The sequence below is a fragment of the Camarhynchus parvulus genome, chromosome 1 (genome assembly GCF_901933205.1).
Source record: "Camarhynchus parvulus chromosome 1, STF_HiC, whole genome shotgun sequence".
In the NCBI taxonomy this organism is placed as follows: domain Eukaryota; kingdom Metazoa; phylum Chordata; class Aves; order Passeriformes; family Thraupidae; genus Camarhynchus; species Camarhynchus parvulus.
Window position 1 is genome coordinate 76,517,185 of NC_044571.1, and position 23,767 is coordinate 76,540,951.

General features: G+C 36.5%; 1 protein-coding gene across 2 annotated transcripts in view; it reads right to left on the bottom strand.

Annotated features, from left to right (window-relative positions):
* Positions 1-23,767, bottom strand: part of CNTN5 (contactin 5) — a 604,610-nt gene that overhangs the window by 22,927 nt on the left and 557,916 nt on the right. For both annotated transcript variants that reach the window (XM_030945129.1, XM_030945140.1), the window contains exons 17-20: positions 13,434-13,592; positions 12,860-13,009; positions 3,893-3,963; positions 1,519-1,753 (exon numbers count right to left, since the gene is read on the bottom strand). In XM_030945129.1, coding sequence (XP_030800989.1) covers positions 1,519-1,753; positions 3,893-3,963; positions 12,860-13,009; positions 13,434-13,592 — 615 coding nt within the window. The remainder of the gene's footprint in view (positions 1-1,518; positions 1,754-3,892; positions 3,964-12,859; positions 13,010-13,433; positions 13,593-23,767) is intronic.

Here is a 23,767-nt window from a genome sequence, read left to right on the forward strand (position 1 = left end):
CATTTTTAAAGCTCATATTTTAAAAGAACTGATAGAATAAATTGTTTATATATTACTAATTATTCTATTTCCAGTCTTGTCCAAATAACAAGCAAAGGTATAAGGAATCATTATTTCAATTCAGCATTCAGCTTCTGTTAAAATAGCTTTTGCTACTAAAAAAAAATAGAGTGTTTGTCTCCCTTACTTTGCACAAGTTTATTTGCAAAGAACTTTCTGCTTAGAGTATGAAATTATTAAAAAATATAAACATTACCATTGATCTCACAGTATCCATTTTCATTGAGGAACAGGAAAGTCAACTGTACAATTTTCAACTTGTACTGTGCAATTTTTACATTTTAAAATGTAATTATTTTTATAAAAATATGACTACTTGGTAACCCTGATTCAAAAAGTGGAAAAATCCAAATTACTGGGACTACTTTTTGTAAAAACAGCAGCTCCAATCTCTGTAATTACTGTGAAAGAATAGTAGCAGACAGTGTCTGCTACATCATGGTTCCAAAGTTATAGATTTATTGTGGGTTAGTATGAAGTAACATTTAATGTTTTCCAGCTTCACATGAAATATTATTATCTTTGCATTACTGTTTCAAAGACAGAGTATGAAATTCCTGTCATCTGCACTAGGACCCTGCTAATTTTACTCTCTTAATAGGAGACAGTGGAATAACTCAAGATAGTATAGCAAAGAAAAACTGATATTTATAAATTTCACTAATGAAGCTTCTGAAAATATTCTTGTGGATAACATTTATTTGTCTTTTTTGTGTGTGGGAAATTGCCATACACTGGGTCCTGTCAAAACAGAACAACTTCTTTTACTAGTACTGATTAGTGTTTGTTGGTTGTTTCTGTTTGGTTCTTTTCTGCCCAACAAAATACTGTTTAGAACTTACAGCAATTCTCAATAGAAATTTTCAAGATATATCTTTCATTTGTCCTTGGGAGCTATTCCTATAATTCACATTGAAGACTGAGACATTTATGTGGTGTCAGAACTTTCTACTAATGAAATAAAAATTAAAACAAAACTTATTTCTGTGCACTTTTAGAATGCATTCACTAGGAAATGAACTTTCATAAGTGAATTTATTTATTCTTTGAGCTGTTGTCTGATTAACCCATCAAAAAAAGGACCATGAATCTCAGAAACATTAGAAAATGGCATCCTTTCTTTGCTCAGTGTTAGAGAAAGACCTGTCTAAAATTAAGGCTAATGATTTAATATAAAGGATGAACCTTCATGGCTTTGGGGGTTTTTTGGGGTGTTTTTTGGGTGTTTTTTTGATTATGACTAATGTGGCTTGAAGTCTATTCCTAAACTTTGTAATTTCTTTCTAGGTAAGTTTGTCAAGTTCCTCCCTTCTCTGCAAAACTTGTTTAATGTTATTTAGCACATCTGCAAGGAAATCTGTAATTTAAGGTTTAACAAGTGTGTTACAAGAGGATGCATTATATATAAAAGGCTTAATATTGTTCATGATACGCAATTTAACTTCATGTTGAACTGACCTCCTTCAGCTGAGCAGATGACCACAATAGGGCTGAAGGGACCATCTCCTTTGTTGTTGTAAACACCAACTTTCACCTCAAAAGGAGTCAGAGGTGGCACACTTTCATCTCTGTAGATGAATTTTGAGGCATCTGAAGATGTCACCATTTTTTCCTTCCACCCACGCGTCCCATTGGGTCTGAAGGCTACAATATATCCAAATCCTTCTCCACTCTGAAACTCTTCTGACACTGGCTGAAAAATTAAGTTCAGAAACTTAATTATGATTAGAAATAATTTTACTAATTTAAAAAATATCACAGTTCCATTGTAGGATTTTACTTAACGTACCTGTCCTCATAAGGACAATTGCTTCCAAAGAGGCTTCTAAGAGAGTTTCCTCACCTAATCACCATAGCCAAGTCATTGTCCTAGGACTGAATGGGCTCTTGTGCTCAGACAGGTGTTTTCTTTTATATACCCCACTTTTTATTGGAATGCTTTGACCAGTTGTCTGTAGGTGGAATAGCCCTATCAGTGGTCTTAAATATATAGACCAATACATTGTGATACCTACTGTGGTAGGACTCTTTTGGGTTTTAGGTGCCAAACTTTCTAAATTCTGTTCCAAGTGGGGTGCTAGGTCTTAGAGATTCAATTCTATGGTTCAACTTAATACTTAGGATACATTGTAATAAATCTAAGTTGTTCTAAGTCTGAAAAAGTTTTGTTTTTTGGTTTTTTTTTTGATTTTTTTTTTTTTTGTGGAAATTAGCACCTTTTATTTTCTCTCCTCAGATGACCTGTGAAATTAGCCACTTAAATGGGGACACATCTGACATGAGCAGGCAGTTAGAAAAGGGATTTTTCTGCTTTAGAGTCTGAATACTGCAAAAACCAAAACTTATGTGTCCTACTCAATGAATGGAACTTTTCATGCTAATTAGTACATTAGTGGTAGCTTACATTTATTATGAAGCCAATGGGCTAGTTTAGGAACTAGGTTATATTTAACAGCTGTCTGCATATTAAACCTATGTGAAATGTCCGAGAAATGGGTGTCTAAACTCTCTCTCTTGAAGTGCCCATCCTAGAGATGCAGCTAATGGACAAACGAATCAGAGCTGGGGCACAGGTGACACTGAATCCTCTCTCCTCCAGATTTCAAGTGAATATCTCATCACCAGGCACTTCACTTGCAGACAAGATTTTCTACCCATCCTTCTGAAGCTGTGCACTGCATATCCCAGAAAAAAAAAATCATGACTCCATGGGCAGAGGATGAAAATCTAAGACAGACTTTGTAACCTAGTCTCACCCATGAATCTCTGATTTTTTTGGGAAGAAAACTCTGGTCCTTGACAGAGTGGGATTTATAACACTCTGCAGTAGTCCCCCAACCCAGTCACCTGGCAGATGCCATAAAGACATTTAATATGAATACTGCATATTAATGTCTCTTCTTAGGGACTGGGATTAGGTCCATTCACATCAGAAACAGTTCTAGCCCCCAGGTGTTTTTGTTCAGGATTCAGCAAATTCTCTCCTAATGAGAGAGATGTTGATATTTACCCTTATAGAATATGAAGCAAACTGAAATCAGCTCTGTCTCAGCTGTCTTTGGTAGCTGATGTCAAAAAAGGCAGATGTGCCAACAGAAGGCAGTCTCTTTAGATGTCCTAAAATTTGCCAATTTAAACAATTAGAATTTGGTGTGTCTCTTACCATCTGAATCACCCCTCAAATTGGCTAAGCTTAAAATTTTTTCATTATAAAACCATATCTTTATTTGATGGCATTTTTCTTGATTATGTAGACATATATATGTGTGTGTATATGAATTTTTATTAATCTGAAACTGTTCATGATGAATCTAGAAGTTTTGGAAAACTCCTTAAGAAAAGTCTCTGTTCTACTATTTTTTATAATTAGCAGAGAAAGCAACTCTCCCACTGGCATGACCATACATCTGTGTTGCATCTTGCATTCCAAATATGTTCACAAGATTCTCTTTATTTTTTATTCAGCAATTAAAAAAATAATTGTTTTTTAATTGAAGTTCAAAACATTTTATAAGTCTTTCCTTCTCTTCTCTTAGCTATTATTTAATCTGGTATTTACACAAGATCCAGAAAAATCAAATTAACCCAAGCAGTACATCAGGAAGAAAAGACTGATGAATTAGTAGAACTTCAGAGCTGATACCATAATGTCTTCTACTCAAAACTCATGAAAATCCACAGTACTTTGAAATTTTAGAACATATTTAAGAGTAGCATTTTGTCTTCATGTTTTGACAAGATTTGTTGTAAGGAAACCCCAGTAGAGTACTCTTTACTTTGGCCTCAAAGACGTTAACATGAAACAAAACCTTTAAACAGAAAAATCCCTTACCTCCCATGCTATTACTAATTCATGTCGCCTTCCACTTCTGCCACTCACGTTAGCTGGAGGTGTCTTTGGCACTGGGTGCAAAAAGAAAAACAAAACAAAACAAAACAAACCAGAATATCCAAGTTATTGAAGTTTTCCCCATTGCAATAAGTTGCTGCAGAAGACATGAGACTGTTAAATCAGAACAGGAATAAAAACATAGCACTCTGTGGTAAAGAAAATTTGCTCAAGCCTCATTTGAGAGAATTGCAGACACAAGCTAGAAAAATCAAAGAAAACATAAGCAGAGAATGGAAATAATTTTGCAATAAAAAATGTTTAAGCACTAGGTCTTCTGCAGATTGGTAAAAATTTCAATGTACAGATCACTTAACAGATAAAACAGGAATTACCTTGTTAATGTTTGTCATTTTTTAACAAGCAACTTGAAATGCCAAGAAGTCGGACAAATTTCAGATTTCAGGTAAAAATCTTACAACATAATTAATAATGTCTCTATTATTTTTCAGGTAGTTAGTGATTTAGAATGTTTTAATTATTGTAAATCTATTTTTCATTGCTCTACTGGTGAGCCAACTTTCAGAAATTTTAAAGCAGCCAACTGCAAATGTCCATCATGATTTCTTGCAAAATGGTGGAAACAGTACTACCCACAGTTCTTGAAAAATTGAGCTCATCGTTTGCAGCTTTAAAGGACAAGAGCAGTGAATGAAATTCTTTAAAGTAAATTATAACTATGATCACCATTTTTATTTGGATTATCACATTTTGCAAAAACAGAATTATCAGTTATTCCATTGGAATTGTATAATTTCTTTTACCTTGTTTAGTGCCTCTAATGAAACTCCTACAATGGCTAAAGTCTTGAGTTTATTTACTGTGAGGAGGCAATACCTGCATTCTCTATTTGATTAAATTTGTCATAAGACACAAACTTTTTATTTTCTTCTTTACAGCAGTACATAGGTCACTGGTAGACATGTACTGTGAGCCTTTAAGTGTTCAGGCCTTATTGTATGTTTAACTTATTTAGTGAGTAGCACTCTGCCTTTGAACTATACAAAATAAAATGCATTTAAATAAATGTACACAGTCCTCTCTGTTTCCTGTGCCATTGAAAGCTTGAGTTCAATGAAAATGCAATTTTTATTAGTTCTTGTCTGTCCACCTAAGACTTCAGAATTCATTTGGATAGTCACTTTTTGAACCCTCAACTCCCTGATAAAGAACAGAAGCCTGATTCTGCTTTTCTCCATAAAAGATGCAACCCAACAAGGTGTAGGGACTGATTCTGATTCATACTGCTGGAAATGAGGCAGGTGTTATTTTATCTGTGGCTCTTAGCAGACTGATAGGGGAGATTTATATTGTGTTTCTCTCCAATAAATCTATGTTCATCTGGCAAATATGGTGCCTTTGACTTCCTTCCTTCCTTCCTTCCTTCCTTCCTTCCTTCCTTCCTTCCTTCCTTCCTTCCTTCCTTCCTTCCTTCCTTCCTTCCTTCCTTCCTTCCTTCCTTCCTTCCTTCCTTCCTTCCTTCCTTCCTTCCTTCCTTCCTTCCTTCCTTCCTTCCTTCCTTCCTTCCTTCCTTCCTTCCTTCCTTCCTTCCTTCCTTCCTTCCTCCCTCCCTCCCTCCCTCCCTCCCTCCCGTTGACATGGCAAAAAGGCAATGAAGTTTTCCTTTCAGAAACAGAATTTCCCTCTGGCTTTAAAAAAAGAGTAGAAAGAATACAATCAATGTGCAATAGTGTGACAAATGGTCTAGCATGAAAAGATGCAGATGAAGCCTCATCTGACAGTTAATTAACATCCGAAAATGATGATGCCATCTCTAATGGAGCATATTTAAACCTTGCTTAGCACCCATTTTTCTCTTGCCTCTCTAAGGTATTTTTGGGTAAATTATAGAGACAAATGAAGTTTTTATGTAGATGCCTGCCACATTAGAAATGAGAGAGTATGCTGTCGTCCTTTGAAGCATCCAACATGATGAACTTATTTAACCTGCAGCACCCTCTTTCTGGAGTTTTCTTGTTAACAATGTTGCAGACTGTGGCCCTATTTAAATGAATAAACGTTAAAAGAATAAAACTGTCAAAACGATGAATTTCTTTTGCACGAAACTAAAATGTACGCTCACACAGTGAAACTCTTTCAAATGAATAACCATTAAAAGAATAAATGTGTCAAAAGAATAAATTTCCTCTGCACTGCAGCAAAGTAGAGCATGCACAGTTAGAGGGAGACAGTTTGAAATGAGTAACTATTAAGTGAAGAAAACTATTAAAAGGAAACATTTTTTACCAGACACCAAGGCTGTACATCAGCCTTGCTTTCAGCACCATCCCCTTTATATCAGTGTTATATCTGAATTTACTCACTCATGGCCTGAGTTTGTTGCTATGCAATTAATGACTTCCCAACCTTTGGGCTGTTAATTCTCAGCAGCGGGGATGCACTTGCACCAAATACACAAATATGATGCCTAAACTTGGCTCCTGGAAAAAGGATACATGCACCAGGAGAACAAGGACATCAGGACCTTTATTGTTTAGAGTTTATCAAAGCTGAGAAGTTTGATATTTTTCTTCTGAATAAATACACCCCACCACTTAGTGCAAACAAACAAAAATCTTGAAATGAATGTGCCAGGAGTTTGATTTGAATGCAAACAACTGGATTTTTTTCTTACTGTTTTCCATTTGCAAGAAATTACTGTGATATGCTGGAAATGAAAGTCAAATTAAACTCAATTAAAACTTATCTCCTCTAAACCAAACAAAAAAGCAATTAACATTTTTTCTAAGAGCAGACATGGAGAATGTAGCCCTCAGCAGTCCTACAAAGCATTTGACAAGATACTTAAGATATAAATGAAGAAAAGGTGATATGGAAGGATAAAGCTTATACAGGAAACCATGACAATTGTTTAATAATTCATGTGTATCTTATCATTACAAGCTAAATATGGATGAAAAGCAGAGAGTTTTAACTTGAAAAAAAAAATGCAAAATGCACAGAATTGCTATTACTGAGGATTTTATGCAGAGGAAAAGTGGTTATAAAGTGCTGAAAAATGCTGACAGTGTCACGTATATATTTTTAACCTATATTTAAATGTAGAACATTTAAATGGGGAAGCTTTTGAAATAGTAGGTAATACCACAGCTATGAAACCACAAACATATGGGGTAGATGCTCACTTTCTTTCAATTTCATTGTGTCCAAAATTTTGAAAATTGCTCTGTGCTTTATGGTGATTTAATTAGATTTTAAAAATTCCTTTTTCTTCAGTCTGCAAGGCTGATGGACTATCTGTCGTGGTTTTTTAGTTTAGGTTTTTTGTTTATTTTTGAATGAAAATGGTGGACCTCAAAGATGAGCTGATTCAAAGATTCTCAGTACTCAGTTTTGGGAAAAATATTATAACTCACTAAATATTTCATTTTCACATTATAAAAAATGAAGCATAGCAATTTGACCTTAAAAATATAATTTGTATTTTGATTCAGTTTTTAAAAATAGAAAAACTAAAACTAGAAAGACAGATGCGAGTATTTTTGCTTGACTTGACAGAGATTTTTGATTTTAAACCAAAATTACTATTTTAGTTCTAATTTGCTAAAGAAAAATAAACAAGTAACCAATGAATAAGAAAATATCACACTGAACTTGCAAAAGTTGAAAATACTTTTAGGCCAGTTTATGCTCTTTTTAACATTCCAGTCTTGCAAATAAATTTTAAAAAATGTTATTGAATGAATAATTAATACTTTAAAAGTATTTCTGTTTTGTGTTTTTGTTTGTTTACCTTTTTTTCCCCCCAAGGAAATGTCTAGTGGCTTATTTCAATGTGTTTTGTCTATTTTGAAGAGAAAATATAAATTCTTAATTTTGTAGTCTCAATTTTTTGAGAAGAACAAAAATTTTTAGCAGCCAAAATTATAATTGATTATAACTGAGTATAATTGATTGCATTATTGCAGTAGAAACCTGTACCTAGATTTGGTCCCTATCCTTTAATATGGAACAGATGAGCTAAAGGGAAGACAAAGAGAAGTAATAGTCTTACAAAACTCCTGGTTTTAGACTAAGAGATGTTGATATGAGCAGCCCAAATTTATAGTTTTCTCATAAACAAAGGAGTTCAGATTTCCCAAATCCCAATTCCATGCTTAGTTTGCAAGGTCTTTTTCACTCTACTTGAATCCTGTATTTTTTAGTTTATTTGTAAATTAATTTACTTTGTATTATTTACTTTTTATATAAATTCTGAAATTTTTGTCGAATAAAGAAAAATGAAGGAAAATGTTGGTATTGCTACATTTTTTTTGGAGATAAATTAATGAACTTGGCTTTAGTCCTTAAGAAATGACTTGTACCTTTTCTCAAGGTACAGTTGCTGTTACTTATTTATTTTAGAGCTTTTTATAACTTAAGATACAGATGCAGCTTGAAAAGCTATATTTTTTAGCTCTAGAAAAGATACAGGCAGGGGAAAGAGGGCTTGTCACCAGCTTGGCAGAACTGTTTAAAATGAGACAAAAGGTATAACACATTCCGTTTTTTCTTCCCAGTTGCCTTCCAATCTCTGTCTATATGCATGTATGCACATGTGTGTGTATCTCTGTATGTCTCCTGCAGTACACATTTGGGAAAAAGGAGGGTGTTAAGTGAAAATGCTTTCACTCTGTGGAAGACCAGCCCTCAAGCTGTCAACCACCTAGAACAACAAGGCACAACCCACCTGTTCAGAAATGAAATGTACAACATGCCAGCATCTCAGAAGTGGACAGCACACATATTCAACTGCTAGAAAACAAGGATGGCCCTACTGGTCTCAGAATCTGAAATGTTGTTCTCATTTCCTCTGTATTATTAATATTTGTAATTAATTATGAGCTCAAATTGAGTTCTATTCACTGACAAGAGTGTCATATGTGACTGCAAGACTCTGCCTGAATAGTCTCCAAATCACCGCCTATGGAGCTGAAATCCTGACTGAATGCTGTGGCATACATAGAATACTATGGGACAAATGCAGGTCTTTTCTGCTCCATTTTCTGTCACACACATTTGGATTTCTTGTCAGTATTAGTTTGAGCCTGCAATCCAAAGCCTAAGTAGCCTCCAGTCAGTGATTACAGCCTACTTTCTCCTTTGTTTTTCTTCATGGAAAAAGCAGATTTTTTACAAAGACTTTAGTAGACTATGCCTTCATCTGCAGCAGGTTATAAATTTTTTTTTTTTATAGTACAAAAATAGTTCTGATAATGGGAAAAGCTGGAACTTCTTTTGTACAAATCGCTAATAAAACACTACCCCCAACAACAAAAAAACCCTGAAAATAAAGCCGGTCTAAAATGGCCTCCTTTAATCCTGGGACAGAGACATTTCTTGTTATGCTGTGAAGGAATTCTAGCTAAGAATAAGGGCAACTTAATGCAGTATAGGGATTTATTAAAAATATAGCCAGTGTACAGTCTGCTACTAATAGAGTGCATTACATTGTTACCTCCTAAAATCAAGTTTGCATGCATGATTAACAGATTAAACTTAGATTCCACTCAATTCCTCTCACTCCATGTTTCCTCATGAATAGATAATGTAACTGATGCTTTGCCCCCAGGCTTCAAATGCCCCGACTGTCTTAGTGGAATGCCAGACACTTTTAAATTCATGTTATTGGCTCTTTGCAACTTGTGGACCTGTAAAATATGTATCAAGGCTAGAACTGACAAAAATGCAGCAGCTGGCTATAAGTTAGATGTGCCAGAAAATTGTGGTATTTTCTGTTCCAGTGGAAGTAGCAACGAAAAGCAATCATGTTAACTAAATATGAGCTAAGTAACAAGATTAGAGTTTAATTAAAAAATTAAAGCAAGTCAAAACCTGTTTATTATTCTGTTGGTTTCATTATACCATCTGAATTATTTTGTAGGTATTTTTAGATAATGGAGTAATATATGGTGTCATTACTATCTTGGATAAGGAGTGATAAAATAAGTGAGGTCTGGGGATAAAAAGAGACTTTAGTCTTCAATCAAATTTTCTTGTGTCATTGAACTACAGATGCAGATTTCCATTTAAGTGTAAAATAATGGAACCAGAGTCACACATTTGCTGCCTCTGTGGATTGTCTACATAGCTACCATTCAGCCTGAAGGGTATCAACTCTTATTTGAACACGAGTCACATTCACTTTCTCAGCTGGGAGATGAATATTTCTGGATTTCCACTCAGTGCAGGGGCAACCTGCCCATTTGCACTTGTGGGCCACATCTACCATCAGTGAAAACAGCACTGATTATTCTGGTTGTTCTGCCTGGGTCATGAGTAGAGAGGTTCATGCCATGTTCTTTCTGCAATATGACCTATCACATAAATGTCCTTTAAGAATTGAGAACTGTGATATTAGAACTGGGCATCATGCTAATAGACAGTTTCCCTTGAAGCTTTCAGATAAAAATAATTAGTAATAAAGAGATTGTGAAAAATAATGGCTCAATGGGTTCACTAAGATAGGCAATTATGCACTAATTTGAAAACTCATATGAAAACTATTGTAAGACAATGAAAACTATTACTGGTTTCTTTTCTCTTTGGCATCTAAAAACTATACCAGGGGTGATAATTCCCAAAATCAGTGAAAGGTATTTCAGAATACAGAGGCAACAGACTCTGAATTTCAGGAATATCTGAAGTTAAGGAAAAGCTGGCTGCCTGAATGAAGCTGATCATACAGGCTCTGACCTTTCGAGAGTGCCATACCTATTATGTGCATTATGCCATTTCTCAAAGAACCATATATGTAACAGTTTGGGATTTTTTTATTTACTTGGTTCTTTATTTAAAGCAGAATCCATTGTTTTATTGTTCCAATTTAACAACCCTGTGCAGATTCTAGGTTTTTTCTTGAGTTAGACTCTGTTCTTTCTGATGGCAAAAACAGTGGAATGTTATCCAGAAATGAATACCAAGCACCAGGTAAAAATTCATCACACATTGCATGCTTTTTCTTTCCTATAATTTTGTTTTTGCTGATCAATATTATGATTTATCAATTCATTTTTACAGAGGCAAAGTTGCAAAAAATGTTGAAAATGAATATGCATTAAGAAGAGTTTTACTTGAGTTATAAGAATATGTTTTAGCAAATAGAGGCTTAGTTTGTTAAACACTGGGCAAGAAGGAGAAGGACCCTAAAAACATGCCAGCTGGATGAAATTTAACATTTTCAAACTTGTTTGTCAGAAAAAGTTAAGCCCACAATTTAACTGCACCTGGTCAATTGAGATACTGAACCATCCTTGTGAAAACAGCAAAAATATTCCTCAGTCTGAAAGAGCATAATAGCAGGGGTGCCACCTATTTCAGGACAAACTTTTTCTGGAATGTTTTTCTCCTCTCTGATATATATAATCTGAACAAATAGAAAAGTTGTTCAAACACTGGGGTCCAGAAGAATTTGTATTGCCAATGAAATATGGCACAAAATTAAGGAAAGAATAATGGTGGTGAAAAAGGGGAGTTTTTTAAAAAATAAAAATTTGTGCTTTTTATTTCATTTTCATGTCCTTTTTTTCTTAATGGAATGATGTATGGAGCATCTGAAGCTTCTGCTATCAAGTTGTTGAACTTCACACTGTGGGGAGCTTGAAGAAGGTGAAGGAGTTTGAAAGGAAGCATCTTTCAACACACGTGAATGGGAACCAAATCTCTTCAGTGCTGTTCTGTGATTGTATAGTGAAATTTAATATCAGCTGGCAACTACAGTGCTATTTAAAACAGGAAAATATAAATATGTCTTATTACAACTGCAGATAGGTTTGTTAGACTTCATCTGAAATAGGGTATCCAATTTTGGGTGCCACAATGTGGAAGACATTGATCAACTAGTACAAATTCAGGGAAGGCCACTGGGGTGAAGAGGGGCTGGAGTAGTGGCCTTGTGAGGAGAGGCTGGGGAAGCTGGGCTTGTTCAGCCTGGAGCAGAGATGGTCTTAGGAGACCTAACAGCAGCTCCCAGTGCCTGTGGAGAGGTCACTGACAAGGCAGGCATGAGGTCTTCACAGTGGTGCAACAGATTACTTAAAAATTATTCAACTGATGAAATATCAAAACACAAAATAGTCTGTCTAGGCATCTTAAATAACAAAGGAAGAATGAGGAATAGTCTAAAAGTGTTCTGACATAAAGTTCTCATCTGAGGCTTTGTCCAAATCCTATTTCTACTTCCTTCTGCTTCTTAAAACACGTCTTTCTAAGTGCCTAGGTATTTTTCTCAGATTCCCAGTCCTTCTTTATCTTCTTTAACTCGGGCAGAATGAAGGAAGATAAAGAAGATATTGTCAATGATTCCAAATCTTATGAGTCCATTGTACTTTCAAGAGATGAAATAGGGTATTTTGTTTTTCTGTTCTCCCAAAGTATTCTCCTAATTAGAAATATAATGAAATTTATTAAAATGTAGTAACTGTTCACAGTAGAGTGTGCAAGACAAAGAAACACTTAGAATACAAGATATTTTAAATTAAGGAACCTTTTACGACTTCCCTATCTTGCTGAAAAAATTCCATGCGCTGTCAGTGAGAGAAGTTGTGAAAAATTTGGGGGAAGAGGCTGCTTAGTAGCAGTTGTTTGAAGAGACTGCAAAACAGCCTAATTTAAGAGCAGTAGTAGTTTATCAGAGGGAAGACAGCAATAGCTTAAGTGTAAGATAAAAAGTAAGGTAGCCCAGATGGAGTAGAAGAGCAGGGAATAGTTTTATTTGAAATTTCTGCAAGTTAAGCAATATTCCTGTAATTGAAACAAACTATCTCCCCACTACAAAGAATATCACCTTGGAATAGTAATTACTGGAAACACAGATGTGTACCAGTGAAAGGAGATTAGGTCTATTATTATATTAAAGCAGGTCTCGTTTCTAATAGTGCTGTAAAAACAATCTTTTTATCCTTTCCTTACCTGCTTCATTGGTTCTGATCACTCGCGATGGTGCACTTGGGTCTCCAGTCCCAATTTTATTGGTTGCTACTACTCTGAACTCATACTCCACCCAAGGGTTCAATTCCACAGCCATAGCAGACTCCATGTCACCACTTATCGGATCTGGAACTGGAGACAATGAAGAAATGTGTAAGTCACTCAGAAATCTGAAGCTGGCGTGCAGTATCTCAACAGAAAGCAGACTTTGTGGCACAACATGGTCACTAGAAATGATCGACATCAAGGATCTAATATGTCAGAAATCGCAGCTAAGTTTTTGGCACTGTAGTATTCCTGAAAAGACACAGATTGAAGGATTTAGGGGAGAGCTTTCTGCTTATTCACAGATGCATCGTGGCAGGTGTCTTTGTGCTGTCCTTTCAGAGCTGTTGCTAAGTAACACAAAAGGAATAAAAAAAAGAAAAAAAAATAAGTGATTTTAATTTGTCATTATTTTCTGAAGAGTATTTGTTCCTGTAGTTGCCAGTGATTATTACTGTTATGGTCAGGAGTTTTGAATAGTCTACTTGTGCTGTTTGAAAATTTGTCTCACCTGTTTTTACGGTCTGCCAGCCAAGAGAAAATGGACTGCGTGCTTGCAGGTTGTAGAGGGAGATAGGGCTGTGATTGTCTGCCCCAGGACTCCAGGAGAGTGTTGCTGTTGTGTCTGTAATTTCCTCCACTATTACAACCCCTGGGGGACCAGGAGGACCTAGAAATAAAGTGGAATAATCAAACAGACTACACCATCATCGTGGATGTGCAGCATTAATATAGGAGATGCATTCTGTAGGGACCCAGTGGAGTTCAATATCCATGAAATACGAGAGCTAGCATACACAGTACTACATCATGGAAATACCTCATTTCCACGATTTCTGATGGTAAACTGTGATTGTTGCTATTCTTTAGATGATGCATGAGTGAACATCCATTAACTTGTCAGAGTGACAGCTGAAGAACTAAAAATAGAAACAGATTAAAAACACCCCCAAAACTCCATTATAATTGTTCTGAACCTAAAATTAGAGGAAAAAAAAGAGGAACTTTAAGAAGCATCCAGGCTAGACTGAACAGTCACAGTCATCTCTTTGTGTGAGACTTGTCAGCGAGAAAGACAGATGCCAAGAAAAATGAAACACAGGAGGATGTTCTTCATGAAAACAATAATATCACTAATACCTGAATCAAGAATACAGCACTCATACTTTTTCTCAAATTCACTCACTCAGGATAGCCGCATAGATTCCTGCTGGAAGTCCATTAACTGTTTGATTGAAAGCTTCTAAAACTAAAATAAAAAACCCAAACCTAAATATTTTAAAAGCTGAAAATTACTTAGAGGCAATTAAAACCTCAAAAATCATATGAAAACTCCTTAATTAGAAAAGTAAAGGATTATTTTTTTCAATTTTGCTGCTCTAAATGAGAATACGCTAATCACTATTTGTATAGGCCATGTGACTGCTGCAAAAAGTGAGGTCCCTGGTAACATAAAATACTTTGCAAAGAAAAATGTGGCTGTAACATTCCACTCCCATCCATAATTTTCTTATTCAATTCTTCTTGATGATTGATATGACTGGTATTTGAAAACATTGTCCATTAACACTTGCTGAACTAAATTGGAGGCAAGTTTGTCCTGGTTCAGGATCCTTCTCCAGAGTCGTTTATAACCAGAGGTTTTGGGGAAAATGTGTGTCTCTGTCATGTGTAAATGCAAAACAAAGCTCCTTGTGGTTTCTTATACTTAAAAGCTTATATAAGTCCTGGAGGACAGAACATAATACTTCCATAAAATATTCATATTATATTCATAGCTGTAATTATTTATGAAAAATATAATTTTATTTTTGCATCCAAGGCCCTTCTAATTGTTTTCTATCTTCTTGCTATGGAAGGCTAATGTTTTGCTTGTGCTTCTAAAAAGATGGAGGACTGTGAAATCAGAAATGCACTAACAGATAGCTTCTCCCAAAATGGAACTGCAGGAAGGGAACAAAACTTCATTAATAGAAAGTCATGGCTGTTACACTTTTGAGGGAGCCAATGTTGTTTGAACATATCATGAACTGTAGTGGAGTAGGACATTTGGAAACCTCCATTCCTCTGAGCTCTGATGAGTGCTGTAGAGTGGCACTTGCTGAAGTGTCAGAGCTCAGCACCTGCAGATCAGGGTGGCAAACACAGGGATATGGTACCTCCCTTTGGAGAGAAAGTTGCAGCCAATATTTCTGCACTGCAGAGTTCATCTTTTTTATATTTTAGTACTATTTCACACAATCAAATCTTTTCTGGCTGGGTTTCTTAGTGCAAGATTAGAAACAAATTCATCTGAACATCAAAGACTAAAAAAATCCATTAATTGAAGTATTTGTATATGCTGTGATTTTTTGTCATTTGCAGCTGCAAACAGCTTTATGTTTCCTCTGATATGCCTTCAACTAAAATATGGCTACATTAACTGTGACAGCAGCAGGATCAGAATTTCGTAATAATTGGACTCAGTATTTTCAGAGTGAAATAAACTTTGAATCCTATAAATGAGAGAGCAAATTTTGCTATTCACTTCCCTCTATTTACTTGGCAATGATCTACAAGTGACTAATTGACAATAAGATGTTAGAAATATATGGCACTTAGAAATAATAGTGACAAAAAAGAGAAAAAATTATTTGAAATTTGGGAGATTCAATTCAGTGAATTTTAGTCCTATGGATGTATGATGGAAGAATATTGTCTTCTCAACACACTGCAGTCTTCACAGGAACTCAGAATACTGCTCTGGGCCATAGGAAGAACAAGGAACAAGATTTTCCGCTTCCATGGGCAATGAACATCTTCAGTGCTGGGAATCTCTCCTCTTCCCTTGCTCTGCCTGCTCATCAGGCTTGTCTTTGCTGCTGTCAGTGCCTTTGATTGAGCCACAAGCAATGGCTGGAATAAAATGGTGCTTCCCATTGGACACCTTGCAGCTCCTGGCCCTTTGGAGTCCCATTTCATTTGCAGTGGAAATGGCTTGCCTTTCTTCCTTGGAGAAAACATTGCAGAAAGATGTGTTCTCTGCACTCCTGTCTTCCTGCCAAGTGTTTGCTGCTCTTTGCTGGGAAGCACCAGGTCAGATCTTTGTCTCAGAAGAGAAAGTCCTGAGGCTAATTTAATAAAATAGGGTGATTCTTCAATCTCCATCCTCTACTGTTTCAGGCTATCTGTTGATCTAGGAAAATATTAGTGAAATTTTTATTTGTACCCATGAGGGAAAGTTTAGAGGAAAGCGGGGTTTTGATACAATCATATGTTTTTACTGGGTTGGAGCCCTAGGCCCAGAATTATATAATGATCCCAAGAACAAACAAGATTAAAGGGAAATATTTTAGTACACTTCCTTTATAACAATATTTCTCCCATGCACTCTGAATATTGTTTAAAGTGTTTCCAGCCACTATATTATAACAAAAGAATATGCACCTTGCTAATATTAAAGGATGTAAAATAATATTTATGCAGACATACCCTGCTAAATTCTCAATATATTTTGTTGTCAAAGTTCTCTCCTTTTCTAAATGTTTTAGATGCATTCCTAGGCATGAGAGTGTGTCATTATGCTTTCGGAGATGCCTGTTCTTACACAGTCTGCAGGGTGACTGCTAAAAAGCATTTCAAATTCCAACAGCAGGCATTCTTGAAAGTGGATTAATAAAGGACAAAGGCCTCAGTGATGACAAATGTATGACAGTTAGCCAGGACATGAGTGCTATGCAGATGTCACTCATTTTTGTAGAAATCTCATTAAATTTGATGCTTGGATGTTATCATTCATGGTGTCAGTCAGATGGCTAATGCAGAAAGGTTTTTCTCCCAAGGGCTGTGTTATGGCTCAGGATCTCTAAAACAATTTTTTAGCTGAGAATAGCCAATGGAGGAAAAAATGCATGGTCTGTTCAAATGCTTATCTGCAAACTAGACAGAAAATGACTGGTCATAAATGCACTATAGTGCAGTCGACCTTCATGAAGAAGACATTTGGGTCTGTGATAGGCTCTTATACAACTCTAGGAGCACTGGGAACCCACTGTCAAGGATATGAGTCAGTTATCTCCTTTCAGAGCAATTCCATAGATTGATACCTTCATTTCAGGACATGCATGACTGCATTTTGGCAAATTTGTTTTATGTATCTTTTTATTTTTGAAATTATCATCCTGAGAGGTTGCTAGATTGCTTGCCATGATACAGTGTTAATGTGAGAGTTCTTGAAAAACAATTTCCAAAAATAGCTGTAGTCATTCAGTGAGGCAGCGCCCTTTCCTATGTATCCCAGAATATGCACTGATTTACTTCACTGCTGCCTGACCAGGAGAATTCTTACTTTTACCAAACAGCTAAGCAGCCTGATATGTAGCAGTTCACAAACACAAATTTCTTGACCTGAAGATTTTTGCTTTTTGAATGACAAGGTGCACTGGCTTGTCCTCAAGAAGGTGAGAGGTTGAGAAAAAGAGGATAAGAAAGAGGCAGTTAACTACAGAATACTGGGAAAGGCACATAGAACTGCAGCGTAAAACAGGAGCTTGACTGCTGCAGCATAAATCCCTTTTGCTGTACCCAGCTATGATAGACTATGTGTTCACATGTGGTAGAGGAGATGATGGAGAGAAATTTGGATGTATAGTAGATGCTAGAGACATGTTTTAGTGGATACATCCATAATGCCACTCCCTCCATGTGTGGTGTCTGTAAGGTCCATAAGAGCTGTGGGCTGATGGATAGGTTATAACCCATCCAGCGTCAGGATAGACAGGAAAGTTAGGCTTAGGGTTGGAATGTAAGTAAAAGAAGACATTGATTATTCAGCCTGGATAGTCTCAATTCATTTCAGGGATGAGGGTCAAGATAAATCCCTGGTGTACTGCCTGAGAAGTCCCTTAGTGGTACCTATCATGTTGTGCCCCTTTGCCCTGATGACTTCTCTGCCTTGTGCAAACCTAAAAATAGTGAATTTGGATGAGACAACCTCGAGAGCTGCCAATTTCTCTGAGCTCAGACAGCAGATTGCAGTCCAGAACCTCTGAGCTGGACTTCTATGTAGCAGTAGTTGTTGAGACAAATGTATGGAGAGCACGGGGAACCTGAATTTCATCTAAGATATAAAAGCACTACTAGCCTAGGAATTGGTTGTGGATGACATTGCTAGCAGTTCCCAAACAGAATAAGAGACTGAATTTTGGCAGTGTCTCTTTGGCATGGCCTGATGACTACCTTTAGTGCTGCAGGGCATCCATTGCCAGCTGTCCCAACCCTGGTCCATGCCATTTCCTCCACTCTCTGCAGTCCTACTGTGAGCACCAGCACTTCCAGGACTACGTGCATCTTTTTCAGGCACTGAGTTAATAAACATCATCACATCTGATCTTTAATTTAGTATTTGTTTCTAGACACTTTTTGGCTCAAGTAAGTTCATACCTATAAGTTGACACTTGTAAAAAAATGCTTCTTAAAACAAAGGATCATTTTTAAACTCTTGAAAAAACAGCTTTTTAAAGACATTAATCTGATGCTATTTCATATAATTAAATATATTTTTTAAAAAATTAAAGGTCCTATTACAAGATCTAATTGCTGGGAATATTTTGGTGAAGTCGGTGGGCTAAAGGGTTGATTGTCCATCTACAGTGATATACTATCTTCCAATGTAATAAATGTGTAAGATGCTACACTGAAGAGGGCCGAAGTACAGATCTGAACTCTAGCCCTGATCCTACCTGCTCTTATGTCGGCAGACAGACCCTATCACAATTCCACAAGCCCTGTGAAATTATGACTTTTCCAACCAGTGCTTTGGCACAATTAATGGATTACTGTGGGCTGGGGCAAATCCTTACGGGTGATTTGCCATGCCTATACTGAGGGAGGGGGACTGGGAATGTAAGGGTGTGAACTGGAACTCTGCTGTACCCTCTGGCCTCAGGGAACAGTGCTGTATTATGGACATATTCTGTGAGTCCAAATAATAGGGTTTGTGCTCAGGGCATCTTCCTGCCCTTTGCTACAGCTCAAATGTAATTTCAAGGACCAGCAAGAATCTGCTGACCTTGTTTATGTTCCATTTAATAATGTGTTTGAAGGCCTTTAAGCCCAAGTACTTGTCTTTAAGTTTTATTGGCAATATCACAACAGAAAGGAGCAGGGTGGTCAACCTAACCAGCAGTTCCTGCGTTGTATTTGCTCTGGGTCACTGGAGTTCTGAGGAAACATTACTTTTCAAAAAATAAAGGATCAGAGTGGATTTGTTGCTTAGATTGCTAGTTTTGCCAGTCTATAAGATGAATAGCTTTAACCTTTTTATTTTATTTTTAGACCACAAAATGTGTACTCAAACCACACATTGTAGTCACAAAGACTTTCATCCCTTCACACTACCGGATTGTGCTCTGCTTCATTTCAACATCTTACAGCTTGCAGGTAGATGTTTGAGTGTTTGATCTCAGTGCTCACATAACTTACAGTAGGCATGCACAGTGCATTTGGTTAGCTCTCAGGGCACAGTCTTAAAATACATGTGTTGTGTTGTAGGAGGAAGCTGATTTTCATCCCAATTTTAAAGATACTTCCTTCCATTTTTTTGTTTTTTTTTTTAAACTAATATTTGTACTGGTCAAAGGATTTTAGTTAGCTCCATATACGCTTATAATTTTCCAAGGGTATACAGCATTTATGCAGAGAATTAAGAAGACTGGGCCTTATTTCTTTTCCCTCTTAAAAAATCACAGTGCCTATTGACATCCATAACAATAGAAAACACAATTTGAGCAGTAGGAGTGAAAAGGAGAATAAAAGCAAATGCAGTGAGTAAACAATTACTAAAATACCCAGAAAATAACTGGCATCTAAATTGACTAAAATCCTTAAGTGTAGATGAATGAGATAGTACTGTGAACAAATTAAACTGTATGCTTAGAGAGCACAGTCTATTTCTAGTGTAACTGAAACCAATACATTATTTATCCTAAAGTATATTTGATAGTAGATATGTAATATAAAAAAATTTTGTGAAGTACTTTTATTAAATTATGAAATCATAGAGTCATTAAGGTTGGAAAAGACGTCCAAGATTATGAAGTCCAATCATTAATTAGCCCCATTGTGTCCATCACCGATTCCTCAACCATGCACGCTTTGAACACTTCCACAACTGGTAATTCCACCAATTCCCTGGGCAGCATATTCCAATACTACCCTTTCAAGGAAGAAATTTTTTCCTAATATCTAATTTAAAGCTCTCCAGGTACAACTTGAGTTCATTTTCTCTTATCCTGATTCTTGTTAGATGGGAGGAGGAATTGACCCCTGCCTCCCTATAGCCTGCTTTCATGTAGTTGTAGAGAGTGATAGCTATCTATCTATCTATCTATCTATCTATCTATCTATCTATCTATCTATCTATCTATCTACCTACCTACCTACCTACCTACCTACCTACCTACCTACCTACCTACCTACCTAAAAATATATAAGTTATTAAAGGGACTAGATGTGCTGAAATGATCTTTTATATGATCATTGATAAATAAAAGGAAGCATGAATAAATAATTTCTATGCATTTCATTTATTTGAAATATTTTCTCTTTTAGAAAATGGCATGTGTCATGAGCTAGCACCTCAAACTCAAAACTTGAGCAAACTTGTCTGGCTGCTCCATTGCTGTACTTTCCTGGCAGAGACCTCATGGTCATCTCAGCTACACCCTTCCAGGCTTAGTTACCTTGTATTGTTAACCCTCACTACCTTTGTTTACACTGTTCACTGCAGAAATTCAAACATTGAGTAAGTAATTTTGGGACTAGAAGGCTTTGCTCCTTTGTGATTCGGCAAAGAAATTTTAAGGAAAGAAAGATTGGAGATGACCTTGCTGCTCCATAGACTGGCAGTGCATAATGGAGCATCCAGCATCTGAGTAGTTTGAAACCTATACAAACTTACTCTTTTGGTTATAATGAATTGTAAAGCAGCTTTGCAAGACTAATTTGCAAGTAAGAGTTGATGGAATTAATTTGAAAACTTAATGTTACTGAAACCAGTAATTTGTTATGATAAAAAACTTTCATTTATTAAATAAGCAATAACATCCTGGAAACTTGGTAGCATTGATTAGGCACTGAAGCTTTCACAGATGTAAACCAATATTTTGATTCACAGCTTTGTATTTCTCATTCAGTCGTGATGCTTCTAAAAAGAAATGACGTGTATGAAATGGATCACTGTGAAAAATAACTATTCTGGTGTCCGTGGTGTCACTGTCATCTCTACCAATATGAAGGTTTATACAGCAAAAATCATTCACTCTGTTCTAAATGTTTGAAGCACTGTCCCCATCCATATGAGATAACTATTACAGCGGGTTTTGCACTGATCTTCTAATCTGCAAGACACTCTGTTTTTCCTGGAACTTGCTGCTGAACCAGGACTACTGCTCATTTCAGTGTATGTAAAAGTGTACCTGTAATTGATAATTGGAAGCCTCATGATGACTTCTGTGAAAGCAAGTAAGACTCTTGTGTGGTGTTCCCAACTACCACTATTTTTCTTTGCTGAACTACAGATGTTTTTTCTCCAGCCAGCCCTTCAAGCTTGCAGAAGAAAGAAAAAGAAATATACAGTAAATGGCTTTGGAAGGACATTTTTCTACTCAACCTTTTTTTTCTTGCAGCCTATGGCAAAGTAGTGCTTCAAATGAATTAATTAGAAATTGTGTGTTTTAAGAGAAAAGAGATACTTTTTGGTAAAGTAAATGTAAGAAGTATCCCTTTGCTCTTATCTCTGACTTCTGCTGGTGTTCTTCAAAACCTCCCAGTCACTGTATAACAGATTTTGTACTAACGGGTTAAATAAACACAAACTGTAAACAAAATACTGTAGCTAATTGAACCAATGTACGGTAGTAAGGGTCAGCCCTTTCATGGTGTCAAACTCTTTATGATAAAAGTATTTCTTGTTCTAAACATCTTCACAGCAAAATATAGTTGAGGCATGGGATCATTTAGATATCCTCTGAAGTGAAAACATGAAAACACAGATAGCTTCAGATTTCAAGAACATGATGGAAAATAGGAATGTAATAAGCCCTCTTTGGAAGTTGTGCTTTAAAACACAAATTAATTCACCAAGCAGGCATTGTCTCAAGAAAAGATGACACATTGCCGGCTACAAGATCACCTGAGACATCTGTGAGAGGCAGGTCTCTTGGCTGGTACTTGGGTGCTTGGTACCCATGTTTGTGATGATATCATTAGTGTCAGAACATGACATGCATATTTATCCTGTATTAGAGCCTTCTGCTTAGATAATCACTTCTTTGCGAAAAATTAGTACAGAGACAACTCAACTAGTGGTATGCCAGTGTTCGGCGGAAAATCAGCCAAGCTGTAGCATTCTGCAGTTCTGCTCCTCTGCTACTTAACATTCACTGCAAGTTGAAGATCTGGGTAGATAAGTAAAGGCTGGTAGCCAGAAAATGCACACAACATGGGACAAGTATTCTTGGACTGATGTGAAGGACAAGATTGGCATTCACAAAAATCATAAATCCCTTCTTCTTAAATGGCTCTTGTCTTCATGTGCAGAGGAAAACATTTGTTGTCCGTGCAGTGCGTGTCTGTATTCTCCTGTAAACATTCTTGTTTGCATGGCAAACAGGTATTCTACATTTCCTTGGGTGAGGAGACAACAGAAGACATAAATGAAATGAAATCAGGTAATGACTTGGGTGTCCTTAAAGGTGGTTTTTGTTGTAGTCATTCACTCCACTAAAACTATTTCTTTGATCATCAGACATACATAATTTCTGTCATGGGTTTGCACTTGAGGTACTACATTTCTGCCGGCTTGGTGCTAGAAAAGTTACCAGCTTCTGTGAAAAGCTGTTTTCTCTTCTAGATGCACTTGAGATGTATCAGCATATATATCTGCTGTTATGGGCTCTGATGACTCTCTTCCAGAAAATATTGCAGAAAATTTACCACTATCTCCATCTTTGCCCCAACGGAGGGCAATCTGGTTCAGAGGGTGGCATACCTGCTTAGCTTTTATAAAGCTATTTAGCTATTCCCTTTTCCAATAAACAGTTCAGTGTATTGGCTTAAGCCATTGACAGAGGTTCACCTGAGGGAAATTCATTTCTACACCAGGAATCAATTCAATGAAAGAAGAAAATATTTCGGTTACTGGAAGTGCCCTAAATTGTGCCCTACACATCCAGGTGCTCATTTATTTGTCACCTGATTTCTGTGCTCTTGGATCCTCTGCATTAGAAAGAGGCTTGAACATATCTTGATCCCACCTAACAGCCACCTGCAGGTACAGTATGCTTTTAAGGAGAAACTGTAATTTTGAGTTGTGGTCTGAGACAGATAAAAAGAGTTATCCTGCTTCATAGATGAGCACGGCAGTTGCAGAACTAACTTGAAAATGATTGATATTGCCTCTTCTGCCTTTAATCAGTTCTGGCCTTTGATCTGAATCTTCTCTCATCCTCCCTGTATTCAGAGAGTAAAGGACTCTCTGGGGACCTCTACAGAATCAATGTGTGTATCTAGAGGGGATGGCGGATCTCAGATGAATGAAAGATCACGAGGGTTTTTTTAGGAACATAATGATAATAAAAAACCCTGTGATGACAAATTGCAGAGAATTTCGTACTGCTGTATTTTGGAGAGTTAATACTTTTGCAGCTTAGATAGTAGCTTACCTGAATATAAAGAGATGATGTCAGATATGTCAGGACAGCCCACTCTTAAAGGTCACTGTTGACCAGCATGAGACTACCAAAATACTTCTCACTCACAACCCAGTCCAAGAATAAAATGCAAGACATTTAATTTGGAAAGCTG